At 39.9% G+C, this 22,743-nt stretch overlaps 1 protein-coding gene across 34 annotated transcripts in view; it reads right to left on the bottom strand.

Annotated features, from left to right (window-relative positions):
* The window catches only part of RBFOX1 (RNA binding fox-1 homolog 1), a 1,178,577-nt gene that overhangs the window by 92,821 nt on the left and 1,063,013 nt on the right, over positions 1-22,743 (bottom strand). For all 34 annotated transcript variants that reach the window (XM_066561182.1, XM_066561192.1, XM_066561190.1 and 31 more), the window contains one exon: positions 1,785-1,928. In XM_066561182.1, the coding sequence (XP_066417279.1) occupies positions 1,785-1,928 (144 nt within the window). The remainder of the gene's footprint in view (positions 1-1,784; positions 1,929-22,743) is intronic.

Here is a 22,743-nt window from a genome sequence, read left to right as displayed (position 1 = left end):
GCAGGGGGTCATTTGTGATATTTCATAAGTCATTGACATGCAGGATGGATCAGTGTTGGCACTGGTAAGTGACCCAATATCTTAAACAAAACAGCAGAAATTGGAGAGGGGTAAATGGAGAATAATCCAACAAGAGTCCCAGGAACTGCAGAAATCAGTACTCCAGTCTTTTCAGATCTAATAAACAATTACAGGCCAGAAAGGACAGTATTCCTTCTCTAGCTTATTAAAGAGTTTCAATTGACCATGAAAAGTCAACCATCACTTGGTACACTTAGTCTTATTTCATGTTCTTGCATTCACCATTTAATCAATGTTTTAACTTCCACTTCAGCCTTGATTCAGACACAGACTTGATATTTAAACAATTCTCCTCTGTTATATTCGTGTCCATGTAAAAATATCATCTACTGTGTGCTTAACATGGACATAATGCAGACCTGCCATATTTCATATGAAATATTTCAACGCTCAAATACAGAAATCTCATTTTTCTATAATTTCAGAAGCTATAATTTTTCCTGTTACCAAGTCATTCTGGCAGTCAGCTGGAAACTCCAGCCATTCTCCACTGTCAGTCTTTTGAGACCTAAGACTTAAAAACATTAAAAAGAAATGTGTTTATTGATTTATAAATTAGTACAATACCTACCAAAAATCCTTTCATTTAATGTTTTTTTTTCAAATAAAACCTATTTTAAGTGGTTTGTTTAGTTTAAATAAATTAGCATATTTTTCTCTGGAGGGTTAATTATTATGCCTTCTGCTATTCTGCTGATGAGCTGGAAGCTGTGTTCAGGGAAGGCAACTTGTACCAAGGCAGATCCAGCAGAACAGTCACTCATTTCCCAGTACTACAACAGGATTCTTTTTCCAGGGACTGCTTCCTTCAGAGGGATAAATACTGAGAAACACCATCCTCTGACTCACATGCAAACACATTTTAGAACAACTTAAAAATCTGAACATGAAAGAGGGAAAGAAGTGCAGAGCCACAAGGCACTTGGTGCTGCACTGAATAACCAGCTGTAATGCAGGAGAGAATTGGGTTTAGTGAGGCAGAATAAAGACAGTGAGAGTAACAGAAATACTGCAGTCCTGACTTGGGTTGCAATAGATGATCAAGTACATTTCTAGATGAGGTTTAGTGGGCATTTCAAACTAAACCTGAGAGTTCTTGGAGTAGAAAGCCAGTCTAAGCTCTTGTGTTTATAATCCTACTGCTGCTGGTGTGTCCAGAGCCTGTGTGAAACACAGGGGATGTGCTTGAAGGCAGCTGTGGCCTGGGGGAAGCACAAACAGAAAAACACTAACAAAAACCTTCAAAGGTGTTTTGCAGACCTACAAAACCTGTGGAGATGGGTGAGGATTCCCGGGTCTGAACTTTGTGCTGAAATTCAGCCTGTGCCTCCCTTACTCAGGAGGTCAGGCACTGAGTGTTTAACATCACACTCTCCAAAATCAATAAAAGCAGGCAGATAAATCTGGATGTGTACAGCAGCAATATGTATGCATTTAAAACGCCACAGATAGCTTTTTGTGCATGTAGTACAAAGCACCCAAGTGCATCACATCCTGCAGAATCAGTGACAGTTCCCAGTTGTGACTGGCAAATCAGATGTTTGATTATACACAGATTAAAGGGGAAATCTTTCCTGAAAATGGTTAAGCAGCCTCAATCAGAGATACAGCCCTCCCAGCTGCCTCTAATACAGAATACCTATTGCAATACAAATGTAAAAAAAGAAAAAACCAAAAACCAGAGACAAATGATGAGCACTTACACCAAACATTTGTCTAAGATCTGGATCCCGGAATCTGAATGGTATATTTGAGACGTGGAGCCGTTTGGGCTGTGATTTGTTTTCTGTGTTTTCAGAAGATTGTGTCTGTTGCTGGCCATCGGTCTGTGCTGCATCATCTGTCTGCTAAAAGGGTAAAGCAAAATAAAGCACACTGTAAGCATTTTTAATACAAGGGGGTGAGCTTAAATTCTCAAAAAAAAAAAAAAAAAACACCAAAAAAACCCCAATCAACCAAACTAAAATCAGTTAAATCTGCTCCAAAGTAGTGAGGAACACCTGAAGTTTAAATACATGAAAATCAAATCCATTTCTGTCTCAACAGCATACATTTCCAGTGATAATATGTATTTGGAATAAAATGGAGAATGAGTAAATTATTATTTGTAGATTTGCTTAGCTATTCTTAAATAATGAATGAATATATCTCTATATATAGATTGTAGAAACTCCTTTAACCCATTCTGTGTTTGCCAAGGTGAGGAACAGAACCTGCAGTCCAAATGCTGCCTGCTGGCAGAGCAAGCCAGACCCTTTCAAATGAGATTAGGGCTTTTATTCAGAGGCCACTGGGATTCTCCACAGCAGGCAGGGAACACATCTCATCCTCTTTGCCATTTCATAAGCAGTGCTGATGGGCACTGGAGGGTCATTGTGTCCAGATAAATGGTGCCCATTATGGAAAAGGCCTTGAGTTGTGAGAGGGAACAGAAGTTTAATCAGTGGTGAAGGCTGCCTGACACAAGTGTGAGAGCCAGAAACAAAGTTGTGCAGATTGTCTTCCTCACCAAAATGAGGTTATGTCATGGTGCTTCTTACAAGGACACCGTTCCCTGGGTTTAAAATTCTGCTTTAAAACAGAAGGACATTGCCATGTGCTATGATTTAACAAACAAATCACAAATCTGCAGTGAGATGAGGAAAAAAAACATAAAATGCCCCTCATCCAAAAAGTAAAATTAACCAGTGCTGGTCTATCAGTATGTTACAGAAATTACTCATCTCTGTTCTTATAATTATATCCTACAGTCCCTAATTAATTACTGCTTGTACAGCACACAGTCATTAGCCAAGGCTCTGTATGGGTATTTCAAAACAGCACAGTCACTCCTTTGCATGGGCAGAAGGGTTGGGAAGAATAGAAGGGGAAAGAAAATGGTTGAATCAAAAACTACAAGGATGATCTGACAGCCATCACTCTCTTTGCTCTTTCCTTTTCCTGTCTGACCCCGTTGTTTTTATAATTATTCATCTTTCTCTTGTGTGCTAATGTTACATTCAGTTTGTCTTTGTGAGTTTTCTCATTTAAAGAACAAAAGGAGAATTGCCCATTTCCTGCTAGTATTTCTAGTATTTCTTTTAGGAGACAACAGTTTAAGCAACATAAAAATGGTTAAATAAAATAAACCTTACCACACAGTTTTAGTACCAACAAGCCTGTTGAAGAGGAAACAAAAGAACTCAAACAGAACACATCATTTACATCAGCAATAACTACATAGAAATTGAATTCTAGCAAGTGAAATTCAACAATTTCCTCCCTAAGTAATACAAATGTTCTCAAATCAAAAGTACTAACATTTATATTGTCTATGCTTATGTGCTAAGAACACTTTATAAACAAAGGTGCTCATTTCTGCAGCAGCATCATTCCATCAGGAGCATCTCTGATATTTCACAGGACATGATGAGACTCACACAAATACAAACTTTTTTGTGCACTGAAGAAAGATTTACAAGTGATCCAAACAAATAATGGGATCAGTTCAAGTATAAACCTAAAACTGAGTCAGTGCCACCACATCTCTTCATGTGCTACTCCCTGAACTCACAGGCCCACAAAGTAAATAATTTATCTTTATGAATATTTAATGATTTACATAGAAAACATAGTATATAGCTGTCAAGAGACAAAAATGTTCCATGCTAATCTATTGTTAGCTAAAATCAACTCAAAAACTCAAACTTTAGATTTTGAGGTAGATGTTTCACCCAGAGACACCACAGGGATTATTTTCTACCTTCAGGCATAAAAGGAGAGAAATACGAAAGAAATTTGGTATGTGAGAGCAGGTGGGGGATGACAGACTGGAAACTCCTGAAATAAAACACTCCTGAAGAATTTGAGGTCAATTAGATTATTCTGAAGAGAACTAAAGAATTCTGAAGGTGCTGTTAAGCTTCAGGAACAGAGGGTGCCCAAGGAAGAAATTATATAATCAGTGTCCTGTATAAATGCAAATGGAAAAGAGTAATCTCTGTTCATTTTATTCATAGAAATGAGGAGTAGAAGAGCTGAGCTGTGCACCACAAACACCCCAAAACACTGGTAGCAACTGCCCTACTTCACAGCTGAACAGCTTATGGTCAACAAAATCCAGTGAGGTTTCTGAGGGTGGTGTAAAAATGGAGCTACAAATTATGGGTGAAGAGGATAAATCCAGGTACTGGTATTTTCCAGGCCTTTGGTTGGTTTTGCCGCTTTTTAAAATCATTTTTTATTCTAAGAAGCCTCAAATCTGCACTCTCAGCACAGAACGTCTCAGAGTCTGGGCGGCGAGGGCTGAAAAACAGAAACTTGAGCAAGTTCCTGTCATCACTGATTCATAACTGTCCATGACCCTCAAGATCCCTGGGGCAGAATTGACAGGGCTAAAGCATTTAGAACATATGAAAAGGCTTAGCAATGCAACAGGCACTTCACAAAGCACATTGTCATCCAGAAATCCACAGCTGTGCCTGGAGATCTGGACATGATAACCGTGAATTGGAACTGGAATGTGAAGATGATGCAAAAATTAACACCAAGGAGGTCAAACACACCAGGGGCAGAGGACAGGCTGGATTTTGAAAAATCCCAGTCAGGCAACTTCCAGAGCTCCGTGGACTGTGGAAGCAGAATGTAATTTACCTCACACATACAGAATACATTTCAGGAGAATGCCTTCACTGCTGGAGGACCTGAAGAGTGCTATTTCATAGTCCTTTAAAAATTAATGGATGTGAGGATGTGGCATTACCCTTCCTCCATCCCTGCAGTCCTGGATGCAATCAGGCTGCTTGCTGGCCCCTATTCCACCACATATTTGCAATTATAAAATATTAAAGATTCTTAATATATTATAGTCTTAAGACTTACAATGAAAGTTATAAAAACAGACTGCAGAAATAGAAGATCAAATTCTCACTCACAGCAAAATAAACTGAAGTGAGCTCCCTTTACTTCAGGGAGCTGCTGAAGGCTTAAGTGTTAAAATAAATTAAAATTGAAACATTCTTACAGGTAAGCAAAGCCATATCAAAGAGGGCATTTCCAAAAAAGAATTCTTTTTTACATGTAAGATAATTTCAGTATAAACATTTGGTATCCTTTTAAACCAAATTCATCATCAGGAGAGTTTATATCTATTGTTTTCACAAGAAATTCTTTACCTTTAGCAAAATACTTTTTTTTTTTGTTTCCTTAACTCAGTTCTAGAAACAGAAAGCTTCTATTCTTTAAAAGACTTTACTCAAGTTCTTAAAGACTTCACAGTAAAATTGTTAAGCTAGTTTTAAAGAAGTAAAATTGTTAAAGTAATTTTTCTGGTTTCCCTCCTAGCTTTGTCCTGAGAATTTAGGAAACAAAAATCATACAAGTGAAGAAAACCACTAAACCAAATATTTGTTTGGATAAAATAAATTTGACAATTTTTTGTTTGGGAAAAAAATATTACACACCCCCCCCACCTCTTCCTTTAAGGCCATTTTAATCCAAATTTGCAGCAATTTTCACTCAAAAATACATTCTAAAAGCTTCATGCAGCCCCTAATACAATCCCATTTCCCAGCTGATCCTGACTGGACACTGGAGTCTCATTCCCACCCCAGCACTGCTGGTAAAGGCCCCACACACAATAAAACAATGGTCAGTGAACCTGAAATCAGAGAGGGCCTTGTGCACATTGCCTGGGTAGAAAAACCCCATTCCATTCTCCTTCCTGGCTAATAGCAATTTTCTGTGTCCCTTTCCATCCATCACTGCAGACAGCCAGCCCTGCAATGTCCCTTACACCGGAATTTTAAGTGTTCCACTTCCCCTCCATTCTTTTTCACTGTCTTCTATCTTTCATTTCCTACAAAACCACGATGGTGTGCACAAAATCTTTCACCCTCAAAGCCTCTTCCCAACACAATGAAATGCAGAAAACTGTTTGCACACCCCTACAGGAATGCTGTTCCCAATCTCAGCTTTTAAAGACTGAATGGAACACAGACTGCAGCAATGCCTGGAATGGATCTAAACCTTTTATCTTTCTGGACAAAGTGAAAATAAGTACTACTGGAACATGAGAAAGCTTTACCAAGTCTGGATCAGTCTGCTATAATCTGCAAACAAACACAAATCTGTTGCATATCTTTTAAACCCATACAAGTCTAGAGGAAGAACAGCCTAATTCTAGCTGGAATAACCTCTAAAATATTTACAGGGAGAAAAGCAACAGGAAAAAAAAAAAAAAGGAACAGGTTATTTTTGTAAATATGATCAATGGTAAATTAGGTGCTGAGTATCTCATGTATACACGCCAGCATAGGGTAAAGCTGTTCAGAATTTTAAATTTAGCAAAAAAGAAAGCACCCACTGAATTTTTTAATGAATGCTCAAAACAGCACCTGTTTTTTCCTGCTGCACCAATCAAGTTATTTCTCAGAGAAAAAGAGCTTGTGAATGTCTTCTAGGCATTATTTGATTAAGTTGACAATATTATGTGAGCAATGGCTGGGTACCCACTGTGCTGTACTTTTGACCAAATTGATTTGTGTAATGAACACTTGCTCTGTCTCTTCTCCAGCCCGAACAGGGCTCTTGATTTAACCGGTGGTGCTGGAAGCCAAGTGAATTTACAGCCCCCACAGTCATTCTCTCTCAATCTGGAGAGAATAGCAGCAGTAGTACATGAGCAAGCATAATTCAATACATTGTGCTATAAGCACAGAAAATAATATCAGAGCTCTGCAATATACCTGTTTGATTTGATTTGTAAACCCGATAAAAAAAGCAATCGAGAAAAGTTCAGCAGAAAATATATATATACGTCCTGAGCAAAAATATAACCATGCCCAATGTGTACAAACTGAAAAAATCATGCATAGTAAATCATCTTCATACTTCCCTCAGATAATATTGCACATTTTCCATTTTAAAAGGATCTAGATTCTGGAAAGTTACCTTTCCATTAAAAAGTGAGCAAAGAGAATAATTTAAAAGCGAGTTTGGGACTTTCTGAAAATGCTGTTTCCCAGATACACCACTAACAGAGAGCTGACAAAGTGATGGGCTTGCAGCTTTCCTGTTTTCTTAAGTAGATCGACTGATTAATTAATCATACTTGTTTTGGTAAATTTATATTCTGAAAAGTCCCAGCTCTGCAATGTGCTTCCCAGAAGCATAACAACACAGAAAAAAACGGAGTTATAGACGCAAATCCATCTGTTTGGGCTTAAATTCACACAAAGATGTACACAGAAAAAAATTCGATTATTGTGGTATTTCACAATGGCAATAAAAATTACCAGAAGTATCAGTGACTTCTCTTGTGTACTACATCTCTGCAATCCTTTTCTCATGAATAAGATCAATAGCAAGGTCTCATAGCTTTCAGGATATTAAAAGTTGAGATTAATTCTTCCAATTAGCTCTAAAGACAAAAATATTTCCAGTACCTCATACTGCAAAGCATGCAGCTCATGCCACATCCATTTAACCCCTTAAGAATCCTTTCCTGAAGAGAATGTGCACTGTTCCTTGTTCTGATCTAATGCAAAAAGCACACAGATGTGGGACTTGCTGCTGTGCACAAAGAAATTAAGAAATGTAATAACGTAATCATGCCTGCATTTGATAATTTGGAACTAGATGATCCTTAAGGTCACTTCAACACTAGCCCTTGCACGATTATGTTGCTAAATTTCTGGTCTAGCTGAGTGTCTCATGCTTGGTTTTAGAGACAATGCAAATGAAACCCTGCAGGGCAAGCCCTGACCTCCATCCTATTTTTAATGGTAAAATTCCCTTTTATTTCAGCTGGGTCACAGTTTCACCCTAATGTTATATCCACTTGACAAAGTAATTTCAGCATTACCACTAACTTCACTGTATTGCCCAGATTACAAAAGGTATAACGGTTGCATATTCTTTACAAAAACATTTTATTACCCAAAGCACCAGAAGCAAACTGAGCAAAGCAGTCACTGGGACAGGTCTGAAAGAAGCAGGCAGAGGAGCCAAGGCCTGTCCTGAAGGCTGGGCTGTCCCCTCTCCAAAGCACTGAGCTCTCACCTGCCACAGACATCTTTTATGAAAAATCCTTTCCTTAGGATTTTTTCTCCTGAGAAGCTGAGAGGCCTCAGGAACGAAATGTAACCAATGGTTATCTGCTGCTGTGGAATGCAACAGGTGGGTCTGTGATTGGGCTCATGTGGTTGTTTCTAATTAATGGCCAATCACAGTCCAGCTGGCTCAGACTGCCTCGGTCAGTCACAAGCCTTTGTTATCATTCCTTTTCTATTCTTAGCCAGCCTTCTGATGAAATCCTTTCTTCCATTCTTTTAGTATAGTTTTACTATAATACATACCATAAAATAATAAATCAGCCTTCTGAAACATGGAGTCAGATCCTCATCTCTTCCCTCATCCTGGGCCCCCTCTGAACACCACCACACTCACCCTGGGCCCTGCCCAGTCCATTAATGCCCAAGAGCCATTCTCCCTCCCATTTCCCTAATGTCAAGGGTGTGTTTGATGTTCAGTTATGCCCATTATTGTCATTAATAAACCCATCTTTGGGAGGTGAGGTGAGATGTGACACACACACACATTTCCCTAATGTCAAGGGTGTGTTTGATGTTCAGTTATGCCCATTATTGTCATTAATAAACCCATTTTTGGGAGGTGAGGTGTGCCACACACACACACGTTGGGGCTGTGAGAGACACAGGCAGGGTGTCAGTGCACCTCTGGGGAGGGAGAACACCCAACCACCTCCCTTCTGCAGCACTGCCTCTCACAGCCCCTTGAGCAGTCAGATGAACACAATTTACTGCCAGGAAGACAGTGTAAGGTGGCTGGCTCTGACTGGGGCATTTGTTTTAGATATACTGCCACACACAAGCACACCCTGCTAGAATCCCTTAATCCAATTTACTGACAAATGAAAAAGAACCTGAATAATTTTGTGCTTTGCTTCAGCAGTTTCTGACGTTCCACTATTGAACATGCTCTGGGGTTTCAGCAGGCTGGGTATTGTTCAGGGCTGAAGACTTACAAGCAGTAGTGATTATTTCTCTCATTTCTAGATGGATGCATTCTGGATGCTGATACCACAGGCTACAAGAAAGCACTGCTATTATTGTGATAGCTTATGCATGGAGAGCTAGCAGCCTAAATAAGAGATCATTAATTCTGGGGACAGATAGGAGCAATAAGATAGGTTTCTTAAGCCTCTGGTACTGCAGGACAACCAAAGAGTAATTAATAACTTGGCTACATTAATTATTTCCCCAATTAATCTTCCTTAACAATATGCAATATAGCTCCTATATAGTGCTTTACATTGCCTTTCCTGGTTCATCATTTTTCTTCTAAAATATTCAGCAGGGTCTCAGGGAAGAGCAGATCAATCATGTCTGGAGGAGAATCACCAAGAGCCATACATTTTTTGACTTGAGAACGCCTCTCAAAACTTGGGCCAAATTTTCTGGCATACAGAGCAGATATTACTTCTAAAAGAATATTTGTGAAATGTTTTAATAGAGTTGTGTGTAACCAAGCAGTTGGCAAGTTCAGTTAAGGACATGCAGCTGATGCCAGCATGACAGTAATGTGAAATGGGAGAAGGAATGATAAAAGGTTGCCTCAATGAATTATTTATTGCTTGCATCGATTCAATAAATATTTCTGACCACCTACTGATCCCATCCACAACATCACAAGAGCGATTAACAAAACCTTTCCTAATTAGCTGCATCCTGGCTCCATTAGCCAAGAAGGAAATGCATACACACTATGAAGATCTTTAGAAGATCACACTACGTATAATAAAACTCAATTATTGTGATATTGTCACAAGATAACACTAAAATAAACTCCTTGGATTTATTCTTTTAAAAAATAGCAGACAGATTAGGAAACACTATACTGTCAAAGGACAAAAGCATTAATTTAACCCAAATAAAAAATCTTAAGTAGTGATAAAGAGACATAAAGAAATAGTCAATTGATTTTGTTATTCTTCTTTCATCTGTTAGTCAGAAGTCTGTTTTCTTTCTGATGTAAGTCTTGCAGGAAGAAAGTGTTTAAAAATAACCTTGTTTCAATGCTTGGAAGCCTAATGTAAAATCCAGACAGGCAACCACTGAAAACATACTAAAAACCCCATGACAGTAAATATAGAAATCTTGATTAGAGAGGTTTTTATCATTTGAGTAGGAGCTGTAGCTTCACACTGCACAAGCTGGTTTACAAAGTATTACCAGAAGAAGCAGCCACCAGGATTCTCAGCACTAAATAGAGCCATGCTCATGAGATTTTCCCCCACAAATTGCTCAGCACTTTTACTCTGCAGATTCACCTCTCATTTCTCTCCCTCTGGAGCTCCTTTCCCCCTGTGTGTCCGAAAGGACCCACAGCACTCATGGGGTGGTTTCATGAGCACCCAAAGCCTCAAGAACACACCTGCCCCTCCTGACACCTCAGGGCTCAGGCTCCTTCCACTCACCACTCCACAAAAATTGCATTACAGGAAATAAGATATAAAAAATTATATAAAATAAGACTTGGAAAGCTCCTGAAAGTACCAATAGAGAATAGCTGTGGTATGTTCTAAATACACAGAAATAGAGATTTGCCATCTAAATAACAAACTTTAAGGGAAGAGGGGTAAAATAGATGAAGAAATGTTGAAAGGTTTTGTAAAGCTTACAGGTAAATATTCCTAATGGTTATAATAGGCCTTGAAACACTTCAAGTCACAATTTGATAGGCAATAAATCAGGACAGTGGCCTTGAGGATAAGACTTTCTGACTGATGCAAAACTTGGCATGCTTGGTTTCTGGAAATCCACTGATTCTCCCCAAGTTCTCCTGTCCAGCTCATTTATTACCTTGATTTATGAAAAAATTACTCAGAAAAAAACATAAATCAATACACAGTAAGGCAACTGTACTTTTACCTGTGGCCATTCATTCATGCTCAAGCATTGCTGCTCTAATACAGAATGAGATTCTTTTTTTAAACGTTCTAATTAGCTTAAAAATTCTTTCAAGTGTTATCCTTCATAAGTCTACATTATAAAAGGCTGCAGTGCTGCAATAAAGCTTATTAAACTTTTGTTCTGGCAGCAGGCTCTATCTGGAAAAAATAACTTTCAACATCTGCAACTAACCTGTACAATGCTGTGACATCTGACAATATTTGTCCAAATAAAAAAGGCACTAATTAATACTGTGCTACACAGCTGCAGAGGATATTACTTTCTTGAAAAATAAAAAAAAAAAATTCAAAAAAAGGAAAGTGTCTTTAGATGGAACATTTGCAGGTTTGGCTATGACTTGTTTACCCTCAGCTTGAATCAATGCACACCAGTTTCTGGAATTCCCCTCTGAACTGGATTGATGTCATGCATGTAAAGTCCTTTTTGTGAGAGCTGTGTTGACACAACCAACTGCTGAGCCAACTTGTGAGAGCAGAGTTTCACGCTGAGAGGGAACGGCTGATTGCTCCAGCTCCAGCTCAGGGAAAGAGAGAAAATGTGGCCGTGTGATAAAAGGTTTTTCTCTGTTTGACCCCTCACCTCGTGCTGGATCCCTACTGGGACATTCCATTTGCTCACTTGCATATCTTTGCCCAAGGAGTCAGCTGTTGAGCCCTCTGAAATGCAGAGGAGTTTGAGGGTTCTCCATGTCACAAAAAGACATTTTCTAAATCACATTGCTCTTTTTGTACTGAGGTACTCACCCCTACTTAACAAGCAGCAGTTCAGTTCCTTGCAGGATAGTAAATTCTCAAACTTAGATTACCAATTTCATGAAAAAAAACCAGCTGAATTCATTTTTTCTTATTGGGTGTGTTTGGTGGTCTCATATCCCAGCAGGCTGCAGCCAAATGCAAGCAGCATTTCCAAAGAGCTGAGACGTTTTGAATGGAAAAGCAGGACTGTACCTGCTCCTCTCCAAAAGCAGCATTCCTGAAGTTTCCCAGTGGCACAACCAGACACAGACAAGTCCACAGCAAGGAAAATGATGCTTGATGTAAATCATTCTTTTTCATCCGTCTCTTCAAGCTCACCAAACACCTTTCCTTCAATAATGTGAAAGACAATTTAAAGTTTTAGCAAACATCCATTTGTCCTTCTCTGCTCCCACTTGAAAGAAGAAACAAATCTAAGGAATAGTGGATGTTTCAAAGAACTTTTAAAGGGTTTAAACCATCATTTCAAATCCAGCTGTGAATGCTGATGTTGTGATGAATTCTGCTTGATCCTATGAATGCACAATGCAGCTCCCACTGCAGAATTGCTTTGAATACTGATACTCAAGTTTAAGGAAGCATCTTTAGAATTACTGGAAACAGGACTTGGATTCCCCTGAAATCAATTTTCCTTTCCTGGAAAAAGTTCTCAGGAAAGGGGGCAGAGGAGACATTCTCTAACAGCAAACCAGGAGGATTGGCACTGTGAGTTTAATTCCCATCCTTCCCTCTTGCTCACAGCAAACCTGCCAACAGACCTCTTCCCTTATCCATCCTCCAGCACAGCAACCAGACATTTCTGAGCCAAGATATTTCTATTTCCATCTAACATCTGTACAGAGAAGCCCTACCACTGTCAGGCAGTTTTTCTGTCTGCAGTTCCCTCCAGGAATCAGCGCAGGATGGCACAGCCACGCTCACTCAAGGGGCACAGATTGATCTCCCTTTGGTTTCTCAGGAAGGGACTTGGCCAATTGATGCTGTTGGGAGATGAAAGCAGGCAGGGTGGGGTGACTGATACCCCAGAGGGTTGTGCTGCCATGCAGAGGGACCCTGGCAGGCTGGAGAAACAGGCATGAGGAACCTCATCAAGTTCAGCAAAGTCCTGCACGTGGAGAGGAACAGCCAGAGCAGAGCTGCAGGAAATGAGTCCAAGGTGAATAGGAGTCAACAATATGGGAGGATTGGAGCATCTGGCAAACAAGGAGAGAATGAGAGAGCCAGGAGTGATCAGCCTGCAAAAGAGAAGGCATAAATGCCTGATGGGAGGGAGGAGGGAGGAAGGAGCTACACTCTGGCCAGTGGTGCCCAGTGAGGGAACAAAAGGCAATGAGCAAAAGCTGCACTACAGCACATTCTGTGCGGGAGCTGGGGAAAACTTGTCCTGTGAGTGCTCTAACATTAGAACAGATTACCCAGAGAGCTTGTGGAGCTCCCTCCCTGGAGGAATTCAACACCCATCTGGGCACAGTCCTGAATAACCTGCTCTAGCTGATCCCACTTGATTTGTCAGCAGATTGAAGCCAGGTCCAGTGACAAGGACCAGCCTTGTGCACCCCTGGGGAGCAGTGACAGAGCAGGAGCAAGGACAGCAATCAGAGGGTCAGGGACCCATTCAGGGGGTCAGGGACCCATTCAGTGGGTGAGGATGCTGTTCAGACGGTCAGGGACCCTGTTCAGTGGGTCAGGGACCCATTCAGTGGGTGAGGATGCTGTTCAGAGGGTCAGGGACCCATTCAGTGGGTCAGGGACCCTGTTCAGAGCGTCAGGGACCCATTCAGTGGGTGAGGATGCTGTTCAGATGGTCAGGGACCCTGTTCAGTGGGTCAGGGACCCATTCAGTGGGTCAGGGACCCATTCAGTGGGTGAGGATGCTGTTCAGATGGTCAGGGACCCATTCAGTGGGTCAGGGACCCTGTTCAGAGCGCCAGGGACCCATTCAGTGGGTCAGGGACCCGTTCAGAGGGTCAGGGACCCATTCAGTGGGTCAGGGACCCGTTCAGAGGGTCAGGGACCCATTCAGTGGGTCAGGGACCCGTTCAGAGGGTCAGGGACCCGTTCAGTGGGTCAGGGACCCATTCAGTGGGTCAGGATGCTGTTCAGTGGGTCAGGGACCCTGTTCAGAGGGTCAGGGACCCTGTTCAGAGGGTCCCATGGCAGGCAGAGCTGGGATGGGGAGCCCAGTGGAGATGGGCAGGGCAGGAAGGAGCAGCAGACCCTGACAAGAACCATTCACCAAGGCTGATGCCAGAATATGATGAAAAAACGACATGCAAAGGAAGAACACTGAAAAAGGGACTGGGAAAAATGTTCATTTGGATGGGCAAAAATTTCCACTTTCTGTGGTGCACGAAACACCCCCCCACCCAGAGATCCTTGTTTTCTCTGACCTGGCTCCAAAGAGAACACAGAGAAATGGAAACCTCCACACCTTAGCATGGCACTGCAGCAGAATAAACATTACATAAAGCAAATTATCACACAATAAAGCAATATTATTATATCAGCAAATGGCAACTGTAGGTCACCTCTTCCCATCACTGGTCTCCATCGTGTGATGGCCACAACCCAAATAAACAAGGCACTCTTCAGGGAGGAAGGATTAATATCACAGGAAGGCACTCCAGCACCACCACTCTGCTCACTGTACACTGATTTACTCTGTTACCCTATTTTACCTTTAAAGCTTACTTGGATAGCGAAGATTCCTACATTCCTCTTGTAAATTCTCTTGACATATAAATTGAGTATTCTGTACAATAGTATAACCATGTAAGTAAATAAATACATTTATTTTTTGGACACCATCTGTTAGTTCCTAGGATTTTTACTCCTTTCTGCATTCCAGGATCCTTTCCACCTGCACAACATAACTCAAGTCTCTCTGCACAGGGTTTGTTTCCCATATTAGTAACTGAAAGTTGTAATGATCACCTGATTCCTTGAACCATAACTAAAGTGTGATCTATTATTCCCAGCCAATTGAAATGAAAAGGCAACATAAAGGAAAACTAAAAAGAGAATTTTGCCAGATGCCTATCACAGACTTAGCTTATCAGCCACCAACCTCTGTGACAATAATGCCAGTGTCCCATACCCCAAAGCCAGTCTTTCATCAAGCTCCATGAATAATTTACTTTTTTTAATCATATTTCAAACTTCTACTGCAAAATTAAGCCCCACCAATCCCAGTCAACCATCTCTGTAGGTTAGTGCACTTAAACTGGAAAAGGGGAAAAAAAAGAAGAAAATATGTTTCAGTTATTTTTATGAAACTGCTTCTCAACCTAAGCTTGTCTCCCTAACTTGTATAAGAGGTCAGCCAAACAGATTTTCAGTTTCTTCAGTGATTTTGGGACATGCAGTTATGTTTATCTGCAATGCTGTTTCAGAAAATATTTGGTAATCTAACATATATCAGAAGAAACCCTTTCATGGTTCTGTTTTGCTCTTTTCTAGGTGTGGAACTTTCGTTTTGCTTTGTACACTGACTGCTTTTACTGCTTTGTAAGGAAATAAAGAGTTTGGTCAATCAGTTTGAGAAGCAAGCTTACACTTCATCAACTGGGCTCCAAGAATGTGAGGAAATCACAGGGTTTGTTTTTTTTTTTAAATCCATAAAACCAGACTTTATTCTGGATGAGCTAACAATCTCTGTGTGAGCAGGACTCAGACACTAATATGAGAGGAAGTTATGGCAATAATTAACAGCCATTTGAAGTAAAACTCATTTAGAAATATAATGAACTGAGGACACTTAAACAGACTTCATTCAGGGAAAGATAAAAGAGTAGCTTACAGAAATATGGCCTGAATTGCATTTCCATTTACATCATCTACTTTTGTAACACCTTTCCCTTCCTCTGCTTCTAAAGGAACCAATGTAAAAAATGCTCTTTGCTGCACTTCTGGAAGTGGATTTAAAACTGAAATTGTAAATTATAGCCTTCACTGTCCACTCCCATCTCAGTAAAGAATTATTCATCTGCTGACCACTCAATAGCTAGAGAAAAAACTACCACAAGCAGCTTTAATTATTATTTACAAAATGAAAGAAAATCAGTTCAAGGAGTGAGACTCAAAATGGTCAGTGCAATTTGAAATTCCTTTGGTTATTTGCATAACCATCCAATATGTTTTAATGGCTGCAGTTATGAGATTATCTAAATTCATGAAGAATATATATTTATTAACACATATAACTCAGCACTTTTACTCTGCCCTGATTAGAATGTCAGGTGAACATTTCAACTGAGGGAGAATGAATTGTGAGCCAAGGATGGGCAGCTCTGTCTCCCCTGACTCACCCAAGTGAAGAGCCTCTAATAGACACTGGGAGGATGCATTAAATTAGGAAGCACGCCACTGAGCTCTCTCAAATTTCCTTTAAATAAAAAGCAAGAAGAAAAGGTTAATTAAGTTCTACCACACAATTCTATTAACAATATCCACGATTACTGTAGCATGAGGAGGACATTTAATTCAAAAAAGGAAGAAAGAAAGGGGGAAGAGGCCCTGGTCCATCAGGAGGACTGAGCAGTGGGGCTGCTTCCAGGCACTGAGGCTGCTACAGCAAAAAAAATCCTAACAAATAAAATAAACAAACAAATTCCTGCCCAAATGAATGGCACAGAAAGGCTCATAACCTAATATGCAACTATAAATTGGTAATATATAATATTACCTATATATAAATACAAATAATGTATATGTTATATATATATATATATATATATATATATATATATATATATATATAAATTTTTTTCTGTTACCATCACAATCCTGTATTTTGTACTACAAAGCAGCATTTGACAAGGCAAGTCATGTATCTGCTATATTGGCCTACCAGGGCTTTGTCATTTGGATTTCTAGCTTGACCAATTGCTCCAAAATAAAGCAAACCATCTCAGCATTTGTGAAGAAATACATTCTTTTCAGAGGAATTGTGAGGGCTTTTACAAGATGCTTCACTGTGTGGTCTCTCACAGGTTTTTTGTGCTAATTCTGTCAGCACAGCAAGAGCTCGCAGTGTTCCTTGCAAATTTAAATAAGGTCTTCAACTAAAAATAATCTAAAAATAATCATCTACAGAGATTCCTGAAGATATATTTGCACAATTCAAAAACTATCAATTTAAACTGTATCTTAATAAGAACAGAATGTGTAGATTTTCAACACCTCAAAATAATAATAAAAAGTGTCTAAATCAAATATTTTCACTTCAGCATTTTTCTTGTCTAGTCCCCCAAAACTACTGAATAACTTCCAAATGCAGATGTACTTTTAGAAGAGAAAAAAAATGAAAAATAAAATACTTCTCTTGTAACCAGAGAGTAGAGAAGGATGAAAGCAGTTATCAACAGCCTGCAATTTTTTTATATTTGATTCCAGATTTTATTAAGTGTGTCAGTTTAGCCTGGCCAAAACGTGGCACTTCATTGAAAAGAGTGGAACGGACTCCAAAGATTAATGACAGTAAAATTATCCCAATCTGTCATAAGCTCTGATATAACAGTAAGAGGAAGTAATTTGCTTTAGTAAAAAGCAATGAGCACCAAAGCATGAAAATTAACACTCCACAGAGGTAGATATTAAATGAGAAATATTAGCTGCATCAGCACATTGGAGACAATTATAAACTGCAGAGGATTTCTGAGACTAATACTGTATTTACTATGATAAAGCCAATTTCACCACTGAGTAAAAGCTCAGTTTGTGATTTTACTACTGAATTTCTTTCCTCTCAAAGGTAACTTGCATTACTGCTCTCCAAAATTTATATCACTTTTGTTTCCTTTATGCATTATATTGCTTACTTTATCTCATGGAAACTTATTAATACAGAGAAGAGAAAAAAAAAATCACCAAGTGTTACTTGATTTTATTACTTTCTTTGAGCACCCAGACAACACCTGACATGCTTTGGAGAAATTATATTAGTCAAAAATGGGTTTTTATCAGTTTCAGTCAGTGAGCATTTATGAACAGATGAGAGCCTCTTTTTTTTTTTATATAAAGAGAAATAAATATGAGAAGATAAGTAAAAGTACACAGGGAAGATACTTTGGCTTTACATTCTTGGATTAGAGAATAAATCCAAGCTGAAGATTTTTATAACCAGCAGCATTCATACTGAAAGGTGCTAATGCATCATTATGATCTAGCAGGTTGCTGGCTGTGTTTTACAGCCTTTCACACTACATTAACCTTTTGTACCTCAAGTATTTATGACCTCATAAGTAAGTATTTATCAAACTGAAAGCTCATATACAGCACTGTATTTTAGCTCGCAGTTTTTAGGAACATTTATAATTTCTCTTTGCCTGCATTTAGAATCACTTTGGTTCACAGTCCGTGTTTTTAGCAAAGACATTAATCAAGGTAAAACTGGTTTTCCCACTATCCATGGAAATGACACAAAACTATAAAATGCCTTAAGTAGGGTCTCATACCAACGTAAAAAAAACCCCAAAACAACTTCTCATGCATATTTTACTCTAAAATAAAGTAATAAATTTTTAGAAAATGCCAATACAGATGTTTTGCTTCTTGCAATGTTCAACACAATATCAGAGCCAAACAACCAGACAATTCTGGTGCTCTTGGTACAAAAATTGTCACAATTACTTAAGTAATAGGTGTCTCACCTACATAAGCTCTGTATTTAGTAAAAAAAAAAAAAAAAATCCAAAAAAAAACCAAACAAAAAACCAAAACAAAACAACCCCACAAAATATAGCAATTCAGGCATATGCACAGCCCCATTTGAGGAAAAAAACCCCCCACATCTGACTAATGTATTAAACAAATATTGTATAAATACAGTATAGGTTGCAAATATTCTTGCCAGCAATTCCCTATGAAATCTGAGGCATTGAAACCTACTGTGAGCAAGGCCAAATTGTAACCTCAGACACATTCCTATAAAATTTGGCCTAACAAACACTATGAATTTTTCCATCTCTGAGAGAAATGAGGCCTGTCCAAAGCTGCCTTGTCTTTGTTCTCTCTCAGGTGTGTGTGACAAGGTAAGGCACTACCCTCCTACCCACAGGCACCTGAGCAATGGCAAAAAAAAAAAATTAAAAAAAAGAAAAAAAGGAAAAAGAAAAAAGACATCAAAGGAAACCCATGAGGACAAATGCCATGGAAGGGGAAGAAGGGTCTCAGCTGCTCAGTTACAACCTTCTGCACACTTCTGCAGGGCTGGTTGAGAGAAGCAGCAGTCAGTCCCAGCCACTGAGGGGTTTCTGCCTGCTGGTAATTGTACCAGACACAGATCACTATTGACCCTGCCTGCTGCAGTTATTGTGGGGGAAAAAAGAGGAAAAAAAACCAAATATAAATAACTTTGCTACAGATGGAACAGATGAAGGAGCTGCTCAAGTACCCTTCTCCAAGCAGAAGCTGCCAGTCTTGCTCCTTGTCCCTGCTGGCATCTCCTGCCACCCTTTGTGCAGCTTGCTCAGGCTGAGCAGTGCAGGATCTGAGCTCAGCACCCCCGGGCCAGCTTCCAGTGCCCCTCTGTCCCAACAATCCCTGTACTTTCATTTGTAAAGCTTCACACCACACCTGAACACTTCTATAACCGCCCCACCTATAGCGCAGGGAGTTGGAGCCCCTTGGAGCCCTGGCAGTTGTCACATTCCCTGCATCATTTCATGCCCCATCTCTGACTCCTCAATCCCCTTCCTCCCTGAAAGAGACATGAAAACTGTGCCAAAGCTACAGAGCAGATGCATCTTCCCACTGTGTGTGGCAACAGCTCCTCACATACCCCAGGGTGGGGGTGAACAGAGTTGGCAACTTCACCCTGTCTGCATGGAATGTCTGAAAGTTAAACTAAGCTGCACAGTTTTGCCTTTAAAAAAAGGGAAAAAAATATTTATATAAATATAAATTTCCTAAGTAGCAGAGTATCTCACCAACATTCTTTTTTATTCATCCACCTGAAAGATTGCATTCGCACAAATCAAGCTGAAGCTGTGATCTATTCAAAGCTCAATGCTCCAAAAGCATCAGTTCAAAATGAAATTCAGCAATAGCATTCTGTTGTTATGGAGAAAAAAAACTATTTCTCAGTCTAGACACTTGGGCTCAGGACAGCCAGCCTCTGCAATCAATTTTGTCACAGATTTGCCTCTGGCAGGTTATTTAAACTACTTGTACCCTAGTTCCTTCTCAACAACAGCAGAAAAAGCAATAATTATAATTCAGCAAAATCTCACCAAATGGACATAAGGATCAAATAAATCCTTTCATGAGATGCTTGGAGAGGATCATTCTCTAAACTCAACAAGAAAGAATCACACTAGATTAGATCAGCAGCAGCACATTCAGAAATATCTCAGTCTTACAGCCAACTCCCAAACCTAAAGAACTCCTGAACATAAAGAAATACCTTCATCATTTGAGGTCACAGACTTGTAAGGTCTCTATCTCAAATTGTTTTTTGCTACCCCACGAGAGTGGTAGGAAATAGAATCCAACTCCCTCAGAGAAGAAATGATCAACTGAAAACATATCAGAAATTTTGCAGAAAGCACAGCAGGGTTGCCTTGCATTCACACCCAGAGATTCCCCTGTGCTCTGATAATAAAAACCCCTCAACCCCTCAGCTGCACCAGAGCCCATCACACATCCTCCTGCAGCCCCTGGGAGGGCAAACCCACTGCAGGAATTCCCAGCATCAGTCACATGCCTGTGACAATTCCTGAGCCCCTGTGCTCTGCTCCTGCAGCACCAGCCTCAGCCTGGGGACTTGCTGTATTTCCCACCCTCAGTACCCCAGAGAGTGGACAGGGCACTTGTGCAGTGGCTACAGACAAAGCACTGAAGCAAACTTCAAAAAAAACCCTTCAAGCCCTCACAGCACTCAAAGCTCTTTTTCTCATGACAAAATTGGCACTAGGATATTGTTTTCACCAAGAGAAGGGCACGGTGTAAAGGTATTTCATCAAAGTGAGAGCAACAAATTTATCATCACCTGGGCACTATTCAAATTAGCAAAGAGCCCAGCTGCAAAAAAATGTGAATAGATTTTGGCATGAAATATCTGCTCTTGTTGAGAACTGCTGAGCAAGGGTCACACCTGCTTCTGCATTTCATCAATAGGGCAAGGTGGCACAAAGCATCCCCAAATAATTACTTCTTTCAATTGCATCTTAAAGATTTTCTGGTTAAATCCCAATTCTTCACCCAAAAAATGTGCTCAAGAACAATCCCTGGTAATGAATGCACAGTTTGTTAGAGGAGCAACAAACTTATCACCAGCAGCTTTTTTTCTCTGCTTTTGTAGTCCCAGCAGCAACACACATGTGAGGGGACACAGCTTTCCAGTCACTGGTCTGACACCTGTGTGTGACACGAGGGACCTTCCTGTAAATGTCTTAAATAACCCTATGATGAAGCAAAAAATCTCATTTTTCTTACAATAAAGGCAAAGCATCCTTCTTCATGGAAGAAAATGGATAGATGACAGACAGATAGATAACCCAAAACTTGAATATTCAGCAATAGAAGCCCTTCCTTCTTCCCACTGAAGGCAAAAAGCTGTAAAACACAGGGCACAGCAAGTTCAATCAAAATAACAAGTATCAGGTTCCTAAATTATAGCTCCTAGCTAGATGGTTCTAAACTTAGCAGCTCTAAATGATCAGTGTCTGAAATATGTTAAATCAATAATTCAATTAATCAGAAAGCTACTCAAATGTGGGGCAATACATTATGTTTATGTTAAGGAAACTGGAGATACTGAGAGTAGCTTCAGCTTGCAACCTGAATAGATTATCTGTAGAGATATTAAACAGCTGATGATGGTGGAAAGCAATTTTTCATAGTGGGTGGCCATGGCTGGGACGGGTGACACATTTCTCAGTCAGAAACACGATACACAAATGGCGGATTTTTTGCCACAGCAAGGCTTACTACACTTGCCTAGTTAGGATTAACATCACCTGGATCATCTGGCACAGAGTGAGGAGATATAACATTTCTAGGCATGCAGTAGTCTGTTTAGGAAACGTAACTTTCAATAACCCCAGACAAATAGCCCATATCCTCAAATTTCCAGGCAGAAAAATTACATGCATTGGGCTAAGGGGCATATGTGGGAGCCTGGGATATGGCAAATTTGTTGTCTTAAAAGTATGTATTTGGAAAAAACACAAGCAAACAAAAAAAACCCCCAATATTAAAAAATTAAAAAGTTTTATTAATAAAATAACAATAAATATTTATTAATACTTTATTATATTTTAAATATTTATTAAAAAATAATAAAAAAATCTGTGAAAAAACAGAAATTAAAAAAACCCAACCTTACAGTTGTATTGAAATATTGAAAACAGAAGAATCTCTTCATACACAATAATAGTAAAATGATAAAAAAGGGGCTCTCTCCATTAGAAAGCACAGAACAGGATCAGTGATTCAGATGCTGGTGCCTTTGATTGAACATGTTTTGTCCCTAAAATGCATTAAAATCTTTGGGAAGTTGACTTTGCTGTACACGCAAAAAGAGAAGCAACACGGGAAATGGCTGCAGTTCCTTTCGAGAGAGAACAGAGATAAAAGGGATGGATGTGCCATGCTTTCAACTCAGTGGGGAAAAAAAGAGAAGAGGGAGCCCAGCTCAGAAATGAGAGCAAGTTCTAAAATTGGAAACGCTTGCTGGAGACAGGAAGAAGCCAATAGCAGCATTTTAGGCTGGTGTGAAAGTGCTTTTATTGCATGTGTGAGCCGTTTCACAAGTACAGCTCCTGCCAGCCTGGATGTGAACTCCAGCAAGTGCAGGATGCAGGAGCCTGCAGGGCTCCAGAGCTGCCCAGTACCTGCCCCCAAACACACCCAGGGCTGCCCCCAAACACACCCAGGGCTGCCCCCAAACACACCCAGGGCTGCCCCCAAACACACCCAGGGCTGCCCAGCAC

Source organism: Molothrus aeneus, chromosome 16 (assembly GCF_037042795.1).
Source record: "Molothrus aeneus isolate 106 chromosome 16, BPBGC_Maene_1.0, whole genome shotgun sequence".
Classification (NCBI taxonomy): Eukaryota; Metazoa; Chordata; class Aves; order Passeriformes; family Icteridae; genus Molothrus; species Molothrus aeneus.
Note: the sequence above shows the minus strand (reverse complement) of the source record. Positions and strands in the feature narration are given on the sequence as shown.